The 18,190-nt window shown below is 38.3% G+C and overlaps 1 protein-coding gene across 2 annotated transcripts in view; it reads left to right on the forward strand.

Moving 5' to 3' along the window:
• nrn1la (neuritin 1-like a) overlaps positions 1–16,676 on the forward strand; it is a 44,724-nt gene extending 28,048 nt beyond the window's left edge. Inside the window, exons 2-4 of one of the 2 annotated variants that reach the window (XR_015859059.1) lie at positions 2,616–2,766; positions 11,562–15,863; positions 16,015–16,676. Coding sequence is in view for 1 of the 2 variants with exons in the window: in XM_088378783.1 (XP_088234909.1) it covers positions 2,616–2,766; positions 11,562–11,850 (440 nt within the window). In the remaining variant the exon portion in view is untranslated. Of the gene's footprint in view, positions 1–2,615; positions 2,767–11,561 lie in introns of both variants that reach the window. The other variant, XM_088378783.1, reaches the window with a different exon arrangement.
• The last annotated feature ends 1,514 nt before the right edge of the window (positions 16,677–18,190 follow it).

Genomic DNA, 18,190 nt, shown 5'->3' on the forward strand with positions numbered 1-18,190 from the left:
TTTAATAAACGTTGGTCGTGAAAAAAAAATGAAACCATTGTTTTAAGTGTTGTTGTACCCAATTTCCAAGTTAAGTATTGGAACTCACTCGACCTTCCTGTCTTCACTTCATCATACCTGTGTTTTTCCAGGCATTCAGGCACCATTACCAAAATCATTTTGTTGTCCGGGATTCCAAGCCTATAACCCGTAAGATGTACCTCTGGACTGATAGTAATCTGGAAATATTTAATGTGTATTGAAAGAACACACTCTTGGCATTATGACATGCATTTCTTTTTCGTTTCATGGCATTTTACAGACTGTATGCATGGAAGCTCATGACATATTTCCAGTGAAAAGATTCAGAGTCATACAGAGGCTTGAATGGTCCAGACACACACTGGCCCAGACACAGATTGGCCGTTCAGGAAGATCTAGACTTTCCCCCCCAAATTTCACCCCTTTAGTTGTAAGCCAATTCAAACTTTCAATGGATTTATCTCACTAGAGTTGGTGACTGTTTTCACACATTCTTGCCTGCAACCGTTTGGTAGTGACTTAATTAAGCTGCACTGCAATTCAAATGCCACAACCAGTGAGGGGTCAGGAATAGCCTGTGTGAAGTGTGCCTCCATTGGGCACATGCTAGAGGCTTCACAGAGTTCACAGCTTGACAAAAACAAATAAGCCTGAACAAGAATGGCGCTTAGTACACAGCAGATCTAGTCCTGTTGGTGGCAGTATGCTTTTGTGTAAATCTTTTTTTGCAGCGGGGATCTGCCACACAGTCTATGAGACAATCTAAAAAGTCTAAAAAGCTATGAGGGAATCGGTAGTTTCTTATTTGCGTAATACTGATAAAGAATTAACAAACAACAAACTTGTTTGTCTTTAAGTGCCCGAATGGGCCCCAGAACGCAGAATTTTGTTATTTAAGGAGCTGTCTTATATCCGCCAGAGGCAAGACTCAATATGCGTACAGTAATTGACATTTCCACAGACTAATTTTAGCATGGACACAAAAGACCACTTCTGATTTTAAGGAGTTTGGTGCCTTGGTCGATGGTACCTTATCCAGGGGCATTGTGGGATGTGTTGGTTGGTAGAAGGGAGCCGCTGCTACCCCCTTCTCTCTTTTCCATGTTTGTTGGGAGAACTGAATGTGAAATCCTTCAGTCGCAGGCTGCATAATTAAGCACTTACCAAATGCTTTTTGCAGCACGTCAGCTCCATTAATTCAATTCAATCTCATGAGTTGAATGGCTTTTGTGCGCTGTGATGACTGACACGCGCTAGGCCATTATGTGTCATTTGCATGATATTCATTAGACGATGTGGTTTTAATCGTCATCGTTTTTCATTCTTTCACCTGAGCCCACTCTGATGGGCACACATCAGACCTTGCAACTCAACAAGTCATTGTTGTGTGCTGCCTGTCAGCAGACATGAGCTTCCAGGTGAATGAATTTGTAGATGAATTGTGACACGAAGAAACACACTTTTTCCGCACCTCTTCAGCAATCTTGCACATGCGGTGATTGCTTAAGAATGATCTTATTTTCACTGTTAATTGAATGTGTTTTGTCAATGCATCAATATGCTTGAGCAACATCATGCGCATTTGAGAAACTACTTGACTAAATACATTTCTTCATTGAAGGGAGGATGAGGAATATATTATGAGTTTAATGAAAGGACGACAAAATTGTGTGATAACATCTTTTTATTTAGTCATTTGACCATTGTTGCCTAGAGTCCTCACAGGCCTTCTTCATTTTAATCAAATAGGATTGTTTTTCTCCCAGTAGAGAACAACTAATCCCAGTTTACAGTTTCGTAACACAGAAATTAATTACATCAGTTTTAAAACACAGTGAGTAGTTTGCACGTCTCCCTCACAGTTTTGAAGTTGGGGGCTGGAATCTCAACTTCAGTCTTCCACTTTGGTGTTTGCAAGTTTACATCAGGTCACCCTTGCTTCCTCCCACATTTCGAAAAGGGTGAGACTCCTGAGTTTGTGCTGGGTGTTTGTGTGTAAGCGCTGAATGCACTTTATAGGAGTTTTAGAGAGATGCTTTTAAAGCTGACAGTCGCCACGGTCACGAGCAGCCGTGACAATTCACACTGACAGATAACATGCAGACTGGTGTGGTTGCTTCATGAAGTTTCTACAGCGAGAATTCAGAAACTTCAAAGCCACACGAGAATTATTAGCTGGTCAAAGGGAGCTTTTTCGAAAACAAATCTCTTTTGAGCAAGTGATAAGTATTAACGGGGATCCTCACACCCAAGAGAAAATATAATACTAACCTTTTTTGTTTTTCTAGTCGTGTTGAGGTGTTCACATCAAGTGATGTTCGAGTTACGACCTTTGCAACATTTCAGTTCTCTCATAGCTCAAGATTAAGCTCAATTTATCATTTGTTTATTTGTATTATTTGTGTATCATTTGATTATTGATTATTATCATTACGCTCACATCAACTTCAAATTCAATATGCGACTAAAATAATTAGAACCAGTTTATGTTTTCAGATATGCTGAACAAAAATGAACATCATCTTGTATACTGTTTGCGTTGCCTTCAATTCCAATTGAATATTGTGCTTTTGATTCCTTGTGTGTACTTCCAGTGCTGAGCCCTTGCTCTATTGCCACAGTTTCAACAAGAAGGTGTCATTCCATTTACAAGGGCTTTGCTCGGTGTCTTATGGCTCTGGGTGACAGTCTGACGGACACCGCACGCAAGGATGAAGACACACATGAGATACACTCAATCTGCAGGTCAGTGTAATCTCTTTTGGTAGCACCGGCGTCACTGACATGAGAAGGGACCAATTACACAATAGAGTTAATCCAACACAAAACCTTAAAAAAGAATTTATTCACAAAGATAATCATACTCACTTTGATTAAAGTTAAAAACACACAGTTTAGTGTTGTACAGATATATTTTCAGCGTTATGTTACATGCTTAGGTGCCCCCTCCTCTCTCTCTGTCTCTCTCTCTCTATCTCTCTCTCTCTCTCTCCTCTCTGTCTCTCTCTCTCTCTCTCTCTCTCTCTCTCTCAAGATTTCAACTTTACATTGTGACTGTATTATTTGTTATTTGTCACTTTAAATGAGATACTTAATCACCAATTTAAGCTTCTTTGATGGTCAGCGCATACGGATTTTTCATTTAATTATAGACTTTAATACCTTTGGCTAATTTTGAGTTGTGCCGTCGTAAACGTGTCTTTGCCAGTGTATCTTCTTTATTTGCAATCAATGTCATAAATGTTACTCTTATTGAGCTGCTAATATTTTGTTATTGGGCTTCAAGAGCTTTCCACAACCCCCATAACTCTGTAATGGAAATTCTGCAGGCTGGTTACTCAGATGTTTTTGTCTTATTTTGCATTTATAGCTCAGCTATTGTGCTTCAGTATGCGATTATAGTACTTGTTATTGCCTATCACTACAAGTTCCAACTCACCATGAAAAGTGTTGTCTATTCTCTTGAAGGCTCATCTCAAGACAGTTACTTACTTTGCCTTCACCTTTAAGACTTTATATTGTAGAGTGTATTTGATGAGCACCCAACACAGACAGTATGATTCTGTTTTACTACTGTCAACAGATGTGATTGATTTTCAGGTGAGAAAACATTTGGGATGCTGTTTTTTGGATTACACTTCACTTTGTTCACCAAAAACTAACAAAATATTTGAATCTTAAACTAAATTCAGTTCTTAGTGGTGTGAAATAGGAGCGTTCATGCCAAGGTAACAATCAGTATGCGCTCAGGCCTTTTGTAAAGAAGTTTTTGTGTATTGGGAGGAAGCACCTGGGGGTAAAAAAAGAATGCAAGCAAGAGAAACGTATTTTCTGCACTATTAGGCGCACCTAAAAACCTCCAATTTTCTCAAAAGCCGACAGTGCGCCTTATAATCAGGTGCGCCTTATATGTGGACCAATATTGAGCCACTACAGCAGGCGTGTCCAAAGTCCGGCCCGCGGGCCAAATGTATACATCTTATATATGGACAAAGTTTGAAAATGGGCCATTCATTGAAGGTGCGCCTTATAATCCGGTGCGCCTTATATATGGACAAAGTTTTAAAATGGGCCATTCATTAAGGTGGGCCTTATAATCAGGTGCGCCTTATTGTGCGGAAAATACGGTAGTATATGCAATTAAACGCCAGTCCATGTTGAGATTCCAAACCAGAACCAGTTTCTTTGAGGCAAATCTGTAAACCACATGGGTCACCATGCCCTGGGTAGATTCATCATGTAGTATTCATTATCCTTTTTATCATTTTTTTATCTTTTATCTCTTCATTTTAAAGTAAAGGTCAACCATTATTCATGTACTGTGATACATTTTTACTGGACACTATGTAAATCCTTGCATACATATAGTATTTGTGCATGCTCTGATGGAACAGGTAAAGGGTCAGTTTTCATGTGTTCTAAAAGGTGTTTTTCATAAATAATTTTAAAAACCTCGGGACGTATTTATCTTTGCAATCCCGCCCCCGGATATCAGTACAGACTTGTAGCAAGGTCAACAAATTTTACAGCTAGTACTAGACTAATTTAGTTGTACTGCACTTTTTCTAAATCTACTGGCAACTCCATCAACTCCATCAAATGCACTTTATAATTATTACATGCATCCATCCATCAATTGGGCCATCCTTTAGTCCATTGATTGATCCATTGATTGATCCATCCATCCATCCATCCATCCATCCATCCATCCATCCATCCATCCATCCATCCATCCATCCATCCATCCATCCATCCATCCATCCATCCATCCATCCATCCATCCATTACAAATGTATTTATTTTTCAGAATCTGAATATTGATTTATATGTGAACTTTTTTTCTCAACATCAATGCATCATGCGCTCAAGTTCAAATCCATTCATCCATCAATCCATCCGAAAGGAAGGGTGATAACAGAAGCGGATTAAATTGATTGTTTGCACTTGGAGTTTTTGGATACAATCCAAGCAGAGATCTGCTGGCTTGCAAGCTGTTGTGATTGTTGTTTCTTTTCCCAGGGTATCAACAATAACTGCACACTACTTGTCTTGTCGGTAGATAAGTGACACGAAGGTCCTGTTGAAACACCCACATGCTGAGTTGCTGAGAAAAACAAACCTGCTGTGCATACCACTTTTGTCATCCAACCATTGCAGTTTGGTTTGGCTCACAGGGTGGCAAGATTGCTGCCATCCATCCATTATTAATAGTGCTTATCCTGTTCTGAACTACACATATGACTCATCAATACCTACGATTGATTGTGCTCGATCGCAGGCGCTATCTATCTATCTATCTATCTATCTATCTATCTATCTATCTATCTATCTATCTATCTATCTATCTATCTATCTATCTATCTATCTATCTATCTATCTATCCATCTATCTATCTATCTATCTATCTATCTATCTATCTATCTATCTATCTATCTATCTATCTATCTATCTATCATAAACAATCCTTGTGCAGGTCTGCAGACAAAAAGTCTCAAACAAAATGTGGACATTGACCACTTAACAACAATCATCATACTGTATCAAACACAAGTTTTGGATCGTAATTGCTTTTCTCCCTACACAGTGTATCTTTCTGATTTAATTTCATTTTAGATCATAAAATTCTGAGTCAGGCAAAAGGTCAGTAAACCACAGATTGTGAATTAATTGAGCGTCTCAGTGCGGGTGATTCAGTTTAACATATTTATGAAGTTCTATATACTATACGTATAGCTTCACAAATGGAAATTGAAATAGCGTAATTCTTTCCGCAACATATTCTTACTCCCCTTTTAAACTCTCTTTATTTGTGCTAGTTGCCTCTGTTTAAAGATTTATAGATCTCGTCCGTTATTTTCCCATTCTCCTTTCATGTACCACTACCATCCTCCATATCCTGTACCTATCCATCACTCCTTGCTCTCACTCTGTCATTTGTATTCACTGTTCTATTTATACATACAGTACCCCTTTTTTTCTCATGAATACATATGCTACCGACTAAGTTAAGGATCTTCAGGCTGAGAGTCTTAGAAAAAGCTCACCGATTTAAGTGCAGTGTTCCTGTCAAAAAAAAATTGTAGAGCTAAAAGAAGCAAATGGAATCATCTCAGTTGATAGCACAGCAGATGTCAGTCAAAATTGCCTGTACTGTAAAGCTGACTGATAGCAGCAGGAACGAGGAGTTGCACTCTTTCCACAATACATAATGAAGGAGGGTTTTACACCCAAGCACACTTCATCTGCCAGTTCAGCCTGACAACGAGAACCACCTTCACTTGGTGTTAGGCGTTTCAATGAAGTGTTCTCATTCTTAATTTGGTTGTTCAGAACTGGGTTTTTCGGCTCCTGGGATCAATGTTTTTTTATTTTTATTTTTACGAACCCGGTTTGTCCACCGCGTTGCTCAACAACAACATAATTTTCTTAATATACTTCAGCATATGTGACTACAGCTAAATAGCAAGCAAGATATGGTTTTGAGTAATGGATAAAAATAAGCAGATGGTTAAAAGCTTTGATTTTTAAATTTCCTTTTGAGGTCTAGAATTTCATTTCCCAGGAGCCCAATAGTTCAAATTGTACATAAATTGCATGAAAATACACAATTAGTAAACAATGTGCATCAATCCTAACCCTTTGCTAAAGTGTTTTAAGTCTATTTTCACTGATTTGCAGCAGGCGAGACTGTTGGAGCTCGCATTTTATGTTGAAACTAACCTGGAATTCTTCACTTCTAATATCATTTCAACAATCATTTAAAAGCATGTAGCAATCAATAAGCTGAAAACACAATATCATGTTACCCTCCAGCATAAAATTGAGCTATGTCGCAATGCCATGTCTTGAACTTGACCGCATGATGCATTGGATGGATGGATGGACAGACGGACGGATAGATACATTTTGTCAGACTTCCAAATTGTACGACTTAAAGGGCATTTGACTTCAGAAGTTAAGATAATAATGCATCTCACATGCTGTTAGTTAACTAAACATATCCTGCTATTTTTATTCTGAGTACTTAACATGACCTACTTAAGGCATCTAATACAAGGACAAAAGCTTAAAACCAAGCTGAAGTTCTACTGCCGTTCATTGTGAACTGTCAAGTCACGAAAGGGTGATTAAGGGAAAGGTTCACAATGCTTCCTCCTAAGCAAAAATACAGAGTATTTACTTGTTATACTCTGACTGTACAGCCCACCCAAATTGCACCACTTCACTATTGTTCACTTGCTTTTATTCCTTGAGGTACCAATTAAAGCACTTATCCTGAAACCCAGCCACCTTAGCGGGAGTGGGCCTAACGTAATGACAGAGGTGTTACAACACTCACACAACCCGCTTGTCCACATACACACTTTGCCCCAAGCTGTCCTCCTAATGTTCCTACCATAAATTTTCATTCTCTCTCACTCTCTTCACTCTCGTGTACTTAATTGTTCTCTCTTCCTATTACATCTTTACCGTGCAGTTCTGTCCTTCCTTCTGATAACATGTTATTTAGCACAAACGGAAAGTAACAATATTTGTACACCTCTGAAAAAATGTATTTTGCATCTAGGCCAAGGCTGCAGCATTGCCAGAGGCATCTCACGAATGCAACCCTTCTTTTATTCTTCACAATTGGTATTGCGCCGTTGTAATCTCAGTGGCTGCACATCAGGAGAGGTGAAGGAAAATATTTGGGGCTAAGGATGCGCAATAGAATTAAACAGTGACCTTTTACTGTGCTTAAGAAAGAACGGATGAGGCATTGATGAAAAATAGTTGCTATGTTTCAACAAGGCAAAATTATATAGCTTAAAGGTTACTCGCCCACTGGAATGGTAGTAGTAAAAAGTAGTAGTAGTAGTAAAAAGTACACAATAAAATAGAGAATTAAATTATGATCCATTAAACAATGACCTCATAATTCACGACCACTTTGAGCGGCTGAATCAAATATTTTAATGGCTTGGGCACAATTGTTTCTATGGCTGTGCACAATCTGTTCTCAAATATCTTTAATGTTTTGAATCATTATTTTTCTATAACAATAATAAAAAAATAGGGTATCCACTGTTCATTTGTGTTTTGTTTTTGCTGCTTCTGACTTCTTTCCAGCATTTTGCTGTTTCTTGTCTTCTTGTCTCGTCTCGGTTACTGCAATTGGAAATTATACTCCTCGGTTAGAAAATGAAAAATGGCCAATTGAAAGGGAACATTGAAACACACTCATCCATTTACTCTCTATGCTGCTCATGCTGTTCATGGCTGCAGGTGAGTTGGAGCTTTTTCCAGCTGGCAAAAGTCGGATGACCACCTGGAAAGGTTGCCAGTTAATCCCAAGGCCACCCGCATGACTAGCACAAGGGTCAGGCACGTAAAATAATACATCGTCTGTAACTACCATTAAAATCAAATAAATAGTTCTGAAGTACAGTACAGTATTTTAAACTCCTCAAATCTACCGATACAACTTTTGCCATTTAATATCTCAAATAGTGCTTTTAATTTAAGCTCCACAATAACCTTCTAGTGACAGTATTTCTTCCAATTGAAGAAAATAACCGGGAGAACAAAACTCAGAACAGGTCCTTGGAAGTTTGAGAATGACAGGAGTAGGATGTTAGCATCAGTAGAGCAGAACTCTCTTGAGATTTTAGACTTGTTGGAAGCAGCTGCTTGTCTGTTAAGTGTCCTCAGTGCTTCTGCTGTTTGCACACCACCTGTGACTTTGAGACAACACACATACACACACAACGAAACATACAGAATGGGCCAATGCAAAAATCAACACCTTTCAACCACATGCAGACATCTGTTATGCCTACCATCACAAAAAGAGCACCATTCTCCCTGCACCAACGGCAGACTGCTGGAATGTTTACGTCCTGGATGTGTTCCAAATGTGTGTGGGGTTGTGTGTTAGCTTGAAGTCATAGGTAGTGTGTAAAGATGACAAGAAGCAAATATGATCTTTCAAAAGTTTCCAAACATCACTTTTTATTGTTCTATACTGTATTTTCCGCACTATAAGGCGCACCGGATTATAAGGCGCACCTTCAATGAATGGCCCATTTTGATACTTTGTTCATAAATAAGGCGCACCGGATTTTAAGGCGCATAAAATAAATAACTCAACGTTGCTCGAACATTAATGCAATCACAATATAGTAACACTCAAAATTCAATAACAATATGTCAATAACTCAACGTTGCTCAAATGTTAATATCACACAACACACAGAATAAACACGTAAAGCTTACTTTAATAAATTAGTCCTCATCCACGAATCCATATTGGTCCATATATAAGGCGCACCGGATTATAAGGCGCACAGTTGGCTTTTGAGAAAATTGGAGGATTTTAGGTGCGCCTTATAGTGCGGAAAATACGGTAGGCTATAGGTGCACTTTTTAAGATAATTTCATTCACTTTGTTTTGTAGACTATAGTCATGCCCGGTGCGGAGTGTTGTCTAACGCCGCAGTTAGATGGAGTACGTGCTGAGTGAATCTAATCCAAATAGTCGATGCAGTTCCCGTGGTCAGGTGCAGTTGTGCACCAGGCGGTACGTTTTAAATGATTGAAAGAAATATTTTGCCTCTTTGTCTATTTCGCCAATAGCCAATCATCACGTCACACGCCTACGTGGAACAAGCAGACAAATGTGTGTTATCACTTGTGATGTGGTGTGCATTCCACAAAATGTCTTATATGCACTTTTATTTAATACGTACACAACCTCCATCTCCACCTTAGATAAGTAATATTTGAAAAGAGTAGGTACACTAAATGATTAATTATGCTTTTGACTGCTTAATTTGGGCCTTGTGTTTTACCAAGTGAACAACATCAGTCTGTCATGTTAATTATCTGAAAATGTGATTTTTTATTGGCGCTAATCTCTTCGGAACGTCTTTAAATGCCTTTAGGTTTGGAGTGTTTTGTGTCAGTATTTTTTTTTTTTTTATCAGAACCATCTGCTTCAGTTTTCCTCAACTCCCCCCATTCTCTCTCTTCTGTCATCACTTTGCCAGTCTTTCCACTGGGAAAAGATAGCCAACATTGTGTTAGGACGCATTAGTGGCCATTTGTAGTCAGGCAGGCTGCGCTCCCAAGATCCAGATGGAAGGTTATTTGAATAAAAATGAATACTACTAAAATAAGATGACAATAGGATATATTTTCTAGTCTCTGTCAGTCTCTTGTTTTTTTTAAACCACATTACATGTCTAAATTGTAGCTATTTATTTTCTTTACCCTGGAGGACCTATGAGTTAATCCCTTTCTGCGGTGAGATTGTTGATTGCATAGCAAAACAACAGCACAAATTAAATCTTGTAATCACTTTACATGTGTTTGTCAAGTAATGCCATAATGGTATATACTCCAGATGATGCATTCAAAATGACCCTGTTTCAAAACAGTCTAGGGAGTTTTTGAAGTACCCTATAGCCTGGCAGCTTTTACAAACAAAAGGTCTAAACATTCCTTGATGAATTTCTCAATAAACTCCTACGAGTATGAACACAATCTCTTTTTTTTTTGGACGTGTCATCTCGTCTGCGCATATGACATGACATTTGGGTATTTGTATTGGCCGTGGCGTTATGACGTGTCATTTGATAAATTGCTGTTGCTTGAGCCTGTATCTCACAGAGCAGCAAGTTTAGTGCCTTGAATGTTGAAGTGTCTTTTTTCTGTGTTATAACTTTCCGTGTTAAAGTTTAGTAACAGCACTTTGTGAAATGACACGTCATGACGGCACGTTCAACATTCAATAGACATCATGTCATGTCGCATGCATAGTCAACATAGGCAGTATGTACAACAACATACTTTTGGTATAAATCGAACTCCATACGCACATTCGCCCCCAAAATCAGTTCTAGGTCAACTGATAAAAATATAATGCCCATAGGGGTAACTGTGCATGTCCATTGCTGTTTTTTTTTTTTTTTTTTAATATGCTCTGCGATTGGCTGGTGATTAGAATAAGCTGGGATAGACTCCAGCTCACCCATGGCATAGAAAATGGATGGATATTAACGATCTTGATGATATCAAATCAATCAATTCTGCAGTTTGAAAGGTTTTTGATGAGTTTTTTTTCATAGTTCTGTGACTCATTTTCACTTTGACAAACTTGCCAAAGTGTGTTATCAATACACTTCAAACTAAATCTAAGAACTAGAGAAAAAGATGAAAGCAGGCATGAGCAGGAGCTCCAGGAATAAGTGCCTTCAATCCAAATAATAAGACTAGTGATGACGACATTTATCCGACACAAGCGAACAAAAAATATCGAACTGAAAACAAGCAAACTTACAAGACCATGAGGAACATCTGGACAAGAAACAAGTAGCTGGAGGAAGGTGATTAGTTTGATATAGGGTCTGAAGGAAATGAGTGGGAATGACAACCTAAAGAGTTCCCAAGACTAGCATGGAATAAAACTAAATCCAATCCAAAATTGATATAAAATGATCAACAATAAATGCCAATAATGGCAGATATTGAACAAGATGCTGGGTTCTTTTTGTCCTCAGGTCATGGGATGAGTTTCATGCCTGCGCCAACTTGGCAATGGCCGGCTGTCCGGAGGAAGCAGCGACAGTCTGGGAGTCCCTGCGCCAAGAATCCAAGAAGATGCAGTTTTCAGGAAACCTCTACGACATGTGCTCGGACCGCGACAGTCACACATTAACAACAGCGTCCCCGCGTGGCTCCCGCATCCAAGGAGAGCTCAACCAAGATGCTCTAAGAGCACGAGTCAGTCGTTTGGCTGACTCCAACTACCTTGTCATACTTCTGTCTTCTCTGCTGTTGCTGTTTTGAACAGAATCGTCTCAACACAATGGGACTCATGTAAATACAGTATGAACTTTGTACAATTTCGCCTCCAACTTTTCTCACCGCCCGCCTTTTCCAAAACACCAAAAGAGAGGAATGCATGCTTTCTTGCTGAATTTCATTGATCCTATTTTTTACACATTCAACTGTGAGCTTCAATTGTGGAGTTGAAAAAAAAAAAAAAGCAGCCACTACAACAGTCTTTAAACTCAAAATCATTTGTCTCATAAGGTTTGTCAAAAGGACAGAGCAATTACCTGTATCCAATGCCCTATTCAAGTAAATCAAAAACAGTGGCTTTTGCTTTTATATTGCAGGCTTTTACATGAACATTTTTCAAGACTAACTGCAAGCATTTTCACTGCGTGTAGAGTGTACATCTTATCTTGACTTCAAGGTGCATGTTTCAGTATTAAGTACAAAAAGCATGATATACCTTCATTACACTGCAAGGTTTTTTCCTTCATACACAGCCCTTATCATATACAGACGAGGTGGAGATGAGTGTTCCTCTACAGCCACAAATTGTCACTGTTCTCCAGAGGCTCCATGCTTGATAAGTCAGACCCATTTATGAGCCATCGCATGAAAGTACTGGATTGATCGCATCAGATCCCCCTGGAATTTAAAGCGGTCACACACATTTGATCTCACTCCAAAATACATGCAGTCAACTGGTGTTATGATGCTCTATCAACTTGTTGTGACTAAAAGTGTTGATTTGAAGCTAGAGCTAATTTGCTCTCTATGTACTATGTTGCTTACTCTCTTCTGTAAATACAAATTCTCTTTAAAAATGATTTTAAAAGTCTTTATGAGGTTTATAGATGGTGTACTGGTACATTTGTCTGACTCCGTTGAAGGCAGGGTAGGTTCAGTTCTCACTGAGTGAATGTGGGTGCAAAAGGTTGTTTATATGTGGCTTGTGACTAACTAGCAGCATCCCAGTTGTGTTGAGAAATGCGCTACACTATGGACTGCACACTTGTCAATCATAGGGCACAAATATTTGGGTGATTTAAATGGATTGATCCTAAAAGGTAATGTGGGAGAAAGTCAGACTACCTCGAGAAAATCCAAACAAGTGCGAAGAGAACATATCAACTCAACACAGCAAGGCCAGAGTTGAGATTTGACCCCTGAACCTTAGAATTACTAGGCAGCATTGCTAATCACTATTTCACTGTACCACCCACACAGTGTGAGCATATTTAATGACTAAGAAAGTGAACACAACATTTAGTTAAATGCAATGCTGGAGTGAATCATTTCCTTTTCTTGGACTAATTTGCAAAGAACATTTACGCATACCTCGTTTAAACAAGGAGATTTAGGTGAACAACTATTGATTATTTGCTTGGATGACACAACAGTTTCCTATAAAAGAGTTACAACATACTACAACTTTTAGAGCTCAAGTTACTGTGAAGTGAGAGTGTGCTTGAGCTGTTTTTATTTAATTGGTTCTTACCCAGGTCTGGGGTACTCCAGGGATCCTCTTTGGCATCCTGCACAGAAGCCTTACATTATGGGACCAATATGTGCTTCTGACAGCACTGCAGCCGATCATAAGCCAAGTGTATTTCATGCTCCAGGAAGTGTAGTTTGAGCCTGCAGGCCTGCTGAAATGTTTGTTATTCTAAATGGCTGCCGGGAACGGTTGCTCCTGTCTGGCTGAGAATCAGAAATATTGTCACATTATAGTCAGATTGGGTGGCAGGGAAGGGGCGGGGGGGTCCTCATGGAAAACAAACACTTTTGTTCTCAGTTCAGATGCACTACACAGAATTTTCTAGCATTACATGTTTAACAAACCTGGGGTTTTTTGTTTTTACCTAAAATAAGTCAAAGCTTTCCCACTTCAAAGTAATCTAATCACAGAGTGAACCCTGTAAGGTAAGAATATAAGCGCTTCACAAGAAAGTGAACAGTTAATAAATTGCATTGACAAAGAAGATCTAAAAAAGAGATTTGGACTTCATCATGTCATGTATTGGACTTGCTGATCTATCTTGCCATAGGCAAGATTATAAAATGTACCTCAGGACAAGAAGATCAAAAGAGGCACTTTTCAAATGGTATGCCATGCCATCATAGTACGTATTTTTGTGAAATAATTTGGAATATTAATGTCAAAAAGACTTGAATTTTAAAGTTCACGATATTCCTGTTCTACTCATGCCTCGTAAACTCTGGATTTGCATCATTAGAACTGTTAGACTGTTAGACCACATACAGTAGCACCAAAATTTATGGACGGTCCCTAACACATACGATGAGAGAACTGTAGTCCGCTGTTATTGCATACATTTGTTGCGACAAGTCCGTCTTGATCATGGTAGTTAGGATCACAGACATTTTTTGTACCTAAATCAAACTATTGTCCATCCGTCCATCAATCCAACCATCCATCAATCTTGGCAAAAATTTGGCTGCTATAAGGTTAAATGTTCTCCGACTGCTTGCGTGGGTTTCCTTTGGGTGTACCATTTTCCTCCCACATTCCAAAAACATGCATGGTAGGCCAAGTGAGTACTCCAAATAGCCCGTAGGTATGGGTGCGAGTGTGAATGGTTGTTTATTTCTGTGTGCTCAGTGATTGGCTGGCAACCAGTACAGGGTGTCCCCTACCTGCTGCCGGAAGTCACCTGTGATAGGCTCCAGCATGCCCGTGACCCTTTTAAGGATAAGCCGTTCTGAAAATGTATTGATGGATAGATAAATAAATAGCCAAAGAATTTGAAATATTAATAGTTTGTTTCTTCCCTGGCTGAGACAGAAAACAGTTTTTTAAGCGTTAACCTTTTGACGTGGGGTAATTTTTTTTCAGTGTTCAAAGATAATATTATTTTCACAGTAATCAAATCTTTTTTTTAATATATATTTTAGACATTTACCAAAATTTGATAGCAAGAAGAGTGTAATCTGTCTGGTGAAATTTTGATTCAGAAAATATTACATGATCAGTGGGGTTTAAAAAGATTCCTTTCGCACATAATATTTTTTTGCATGTTGTCTCCTTTGTTACTATGGCAAAGTTTTTATTAAAATATGTTCTATATATCAATTATTTCTTCATCATGAGTATCATTCCCTCATGACACTATTAGCAGACACCACTTTAAACCAGCATTAAATAAACCCCAAACAGACCCGACAGAAAATCAATGTGCATACACATATGTGTGAAATGTTATACACAAATTTAGATTTGGACTTTCGTTGTGCATTTAAACTACTGTGAATTGAAATGTAAACAATATGTGTGATTGTAAAGAAAACAAATCTGTTTGTGCTTTCATGTCTGCTAGTGCCTGTCTTTGTGCCATCTTCTCTTCTGTAACGTACTTCAAATATCCTCCATACACACAACTATGTTTTGCTAACTTTATAGAAAAATCATTAAACAGGTTCTGACAAAATGTTTGAATGTCATCCCACGTGTGCATTTTAAAGTTTCAAAGTCCAATGTTTCACAAGAGCATTTCTATTATTAACATGGCTCCATTCTTTAAACCTGTGCCATATGATTGGCTGGTGACCAGCCCAGGGTGTTCCCCATCTTTTGTCCCAAACCATCTGTGACTCAAATGAGGACAAATGGTATAAAAAATGAAGAAGTAGCTGGAGAATGAAGACATTTTGCACTCACAACCAGTATTGTTGTGCAATAGACAAACAAAACAGAGCAGGACGGCAAACATGACAAACACGAGTCTGAAATGTTATGTCCTGCAAAGGAGGTGTGCAAAAACGGTTCGTCAGCATGACCAAACCAAAACAACGAATATGTATGTAATATGCATGTATGTGTGTGTTTGTGTTTTATAAATGCGTTGAGTTAGCTGAGGTGAAAGCCATGTATGACGACTTACTGGGAGTTATTTGGATGGTTTGGCAAATGAATATTTCATCAGAGCCGGATGCCTCAGTAAACAGAACAGCAGCAACAGTTGATGATGTGAAGAAGAATTCCCAGAACTCCTTGAGCTTACACAGTAAGTGCGTAAGCATATCTAATGACACATTTGAATGGTGTAGGCGAATAGCGTGGAGATTGAGATAGCTGAAGGCAGACATTTCAACACTGAAATCATGATGTATGACGACTACTCATTTATATTTGGCTTATTTTGTATTATATTTTAGTTAGTCCAGGGCAGAGGGTGGCCCAGACAGATGGATGCACGTATAAACACAGCAAGTATGTGTTTTCCGGAAAATAAATAACATTTTCCCTACACTTGCATAAGACTTATATTGCAAGTACACCATACATTTACCCCAAAATGTTTTAAAAAGTCCGGTATTCAATTATTTGAAAACTGTTTTGTTTTAAGTGTGGAATTGTTTTTAGTGGTTCCAAATGGCTTACCTTAAGTAGAATCTCACATTGCATTGCCACGGGAGAATCTGGGTCAGTTATTGCATGTGTTGATCTTGCAAAATAGTGATAAATAGTCTTTAATAATGATTCTGTAGAATTTCGTCATGGTTTTGGGTCTGTCCGTGCGTTTAACAAATGCAACTTCTTTCTTTTGTTTTACAGTCACAAATATGATAAATCAGGTCATTCATTGTCTATAAAGTACTAATAAAATGTGAGTTGTGGAGTTCTGGGTGCATAAAGATCAGTTAGTGCCAGTTATTGTGGTGAACATTAATTCACCCTCTAAATTTATGTATAAACCTGAAAAAAAATAAATTGTGCTACAAATCAGCTCGTATCTTATCTAAATTAAAGCCTGCAATGAATATTGAATTGTCGGGTCATCTCAACATCAAAAATGAAACACACCTTTTTCAGGAACGATTGTGTTATTGCCGTTTGTTAATTGGTACAAGCCAAACAATAAACAGCTCTTTACATTTTACATGTGTGGTAATATTTTAATTCAGTATCTTATATTGTTTTAAATGAATTATGAGTGACTTGATTTGGGTTGCATGGTGGACGAGCGGTTAGCAGGTTATCTGCCTCACAGTTCGATGGGAGTAGCCAACTTTACATCATTTGCAAGTGGAGATATGAACATATTCCAATTTTGTATAGTGCACAAGTCAGAACACATGTCGCACTGTCCTAGTCATAATTGCAGTAATGGTACAAAAAACATTTTGGGGTTATTAATCTAAAATGAAAAGCAGGAACAACTAAAGAACTGCACCTATTCCCAGCCACTGCTCTACCCAAACCAGGAAGAAAAGGGATGAGTTGGACAGGAAACCAGTGTAAAAAGAAATCCACAAAACCCCTCAGTTCAGCCCTCTGAGTGGATGGAATGAAGCTGGACAAAATAGCAGGCTTACCCAGGAGCTTCAAGATCAGCTGTCCACTCGGGACCACTTGACCTACCTACTCCTTCTTTTGTTGAGTGTGGCTGTCTAAAAGTGGGGGAACGTTAGTAATAAGTAGTACTATTACTATAATTAATTAATAATTTTTTAGATATTCAAAGACACAGTTAAATTGACTATTAAAATCATGAGAGAATATCTCCGAGGAAGAGTTATTAAAATTAATTTGTGAACTTATGTTAATGATTTAAGTTTAATCGGTGAACATATATCACATTAATGACCCTCAAATAGAGTCAGCTAAATACGGATTGCTTTTGGTTTGGTTCTGGATGCGGAGATGGAAATCAGCTGCTGCTCAGTGGAGATGCAGACCTATTCTCGGAATGCAGAACCGCGGCAATCCTCAAAGCTTAAAAGAAATCCTTTTACACTTTTTAACATCAAGCCATGACACAGCACTTTGTAAAACAGCAACATTATGTAAACAATGTGTAATTGCTTGCTTGGTTGACTGTTTTTTGGCTTGTTTAATGACTTAAAATAAGTAAAAAAAAATCAAGCTGCCGCTTGCGTCCTTGTATTTTTCTTTTTATGCACGAGGTAAAATTTGGACACCTCTGTTTTAATTTGTAGGAAACCTGCATATCTTTTGCATAGAGTAATTGTAATCTATGTGTGTAAAAATTGTTAGCTCAATTTGTCAACATAAACGGCTGCACATGTGCGCATGAACAAGATTTGTATACTGCATACCTCATTGTGCCTATTATTTATTGAATACCATACACAGCAATAGTTGAATATTTTTATGGTTTTGCTTCAATACATCACTACAATAGATTTAAAAACGATCCACATGAGATTGAAATGTTGACTCAGCAATTTAAGAGGTTTATGGGTTTAATATGACATTTACCAAGAAGGAGCTACAGACATTTTTGTGCAGAATGTGATATAAAAGTATGAGATAAAATATCTTGTTGCTCATGAGCATCGAAGACTGTGCAGGCACTTTCTACTCTAT

This window comes from Syngnathus floridae, chromosome 6 (genome assembly GCF_059516105.1).
Source record: "Syngnathus floridae isolate MCC-2025c chromosome 6, RoL_Sflo_1.0, whole genome shotgun sequence".
Taxonomy (NCBI): domain Eukaryota; kingdom Metazoa; phylum Chordata; class Actinopteri; order Syngnathiformes; family Syngnathidae; genus Syngnathus; species Syngnathus floridae.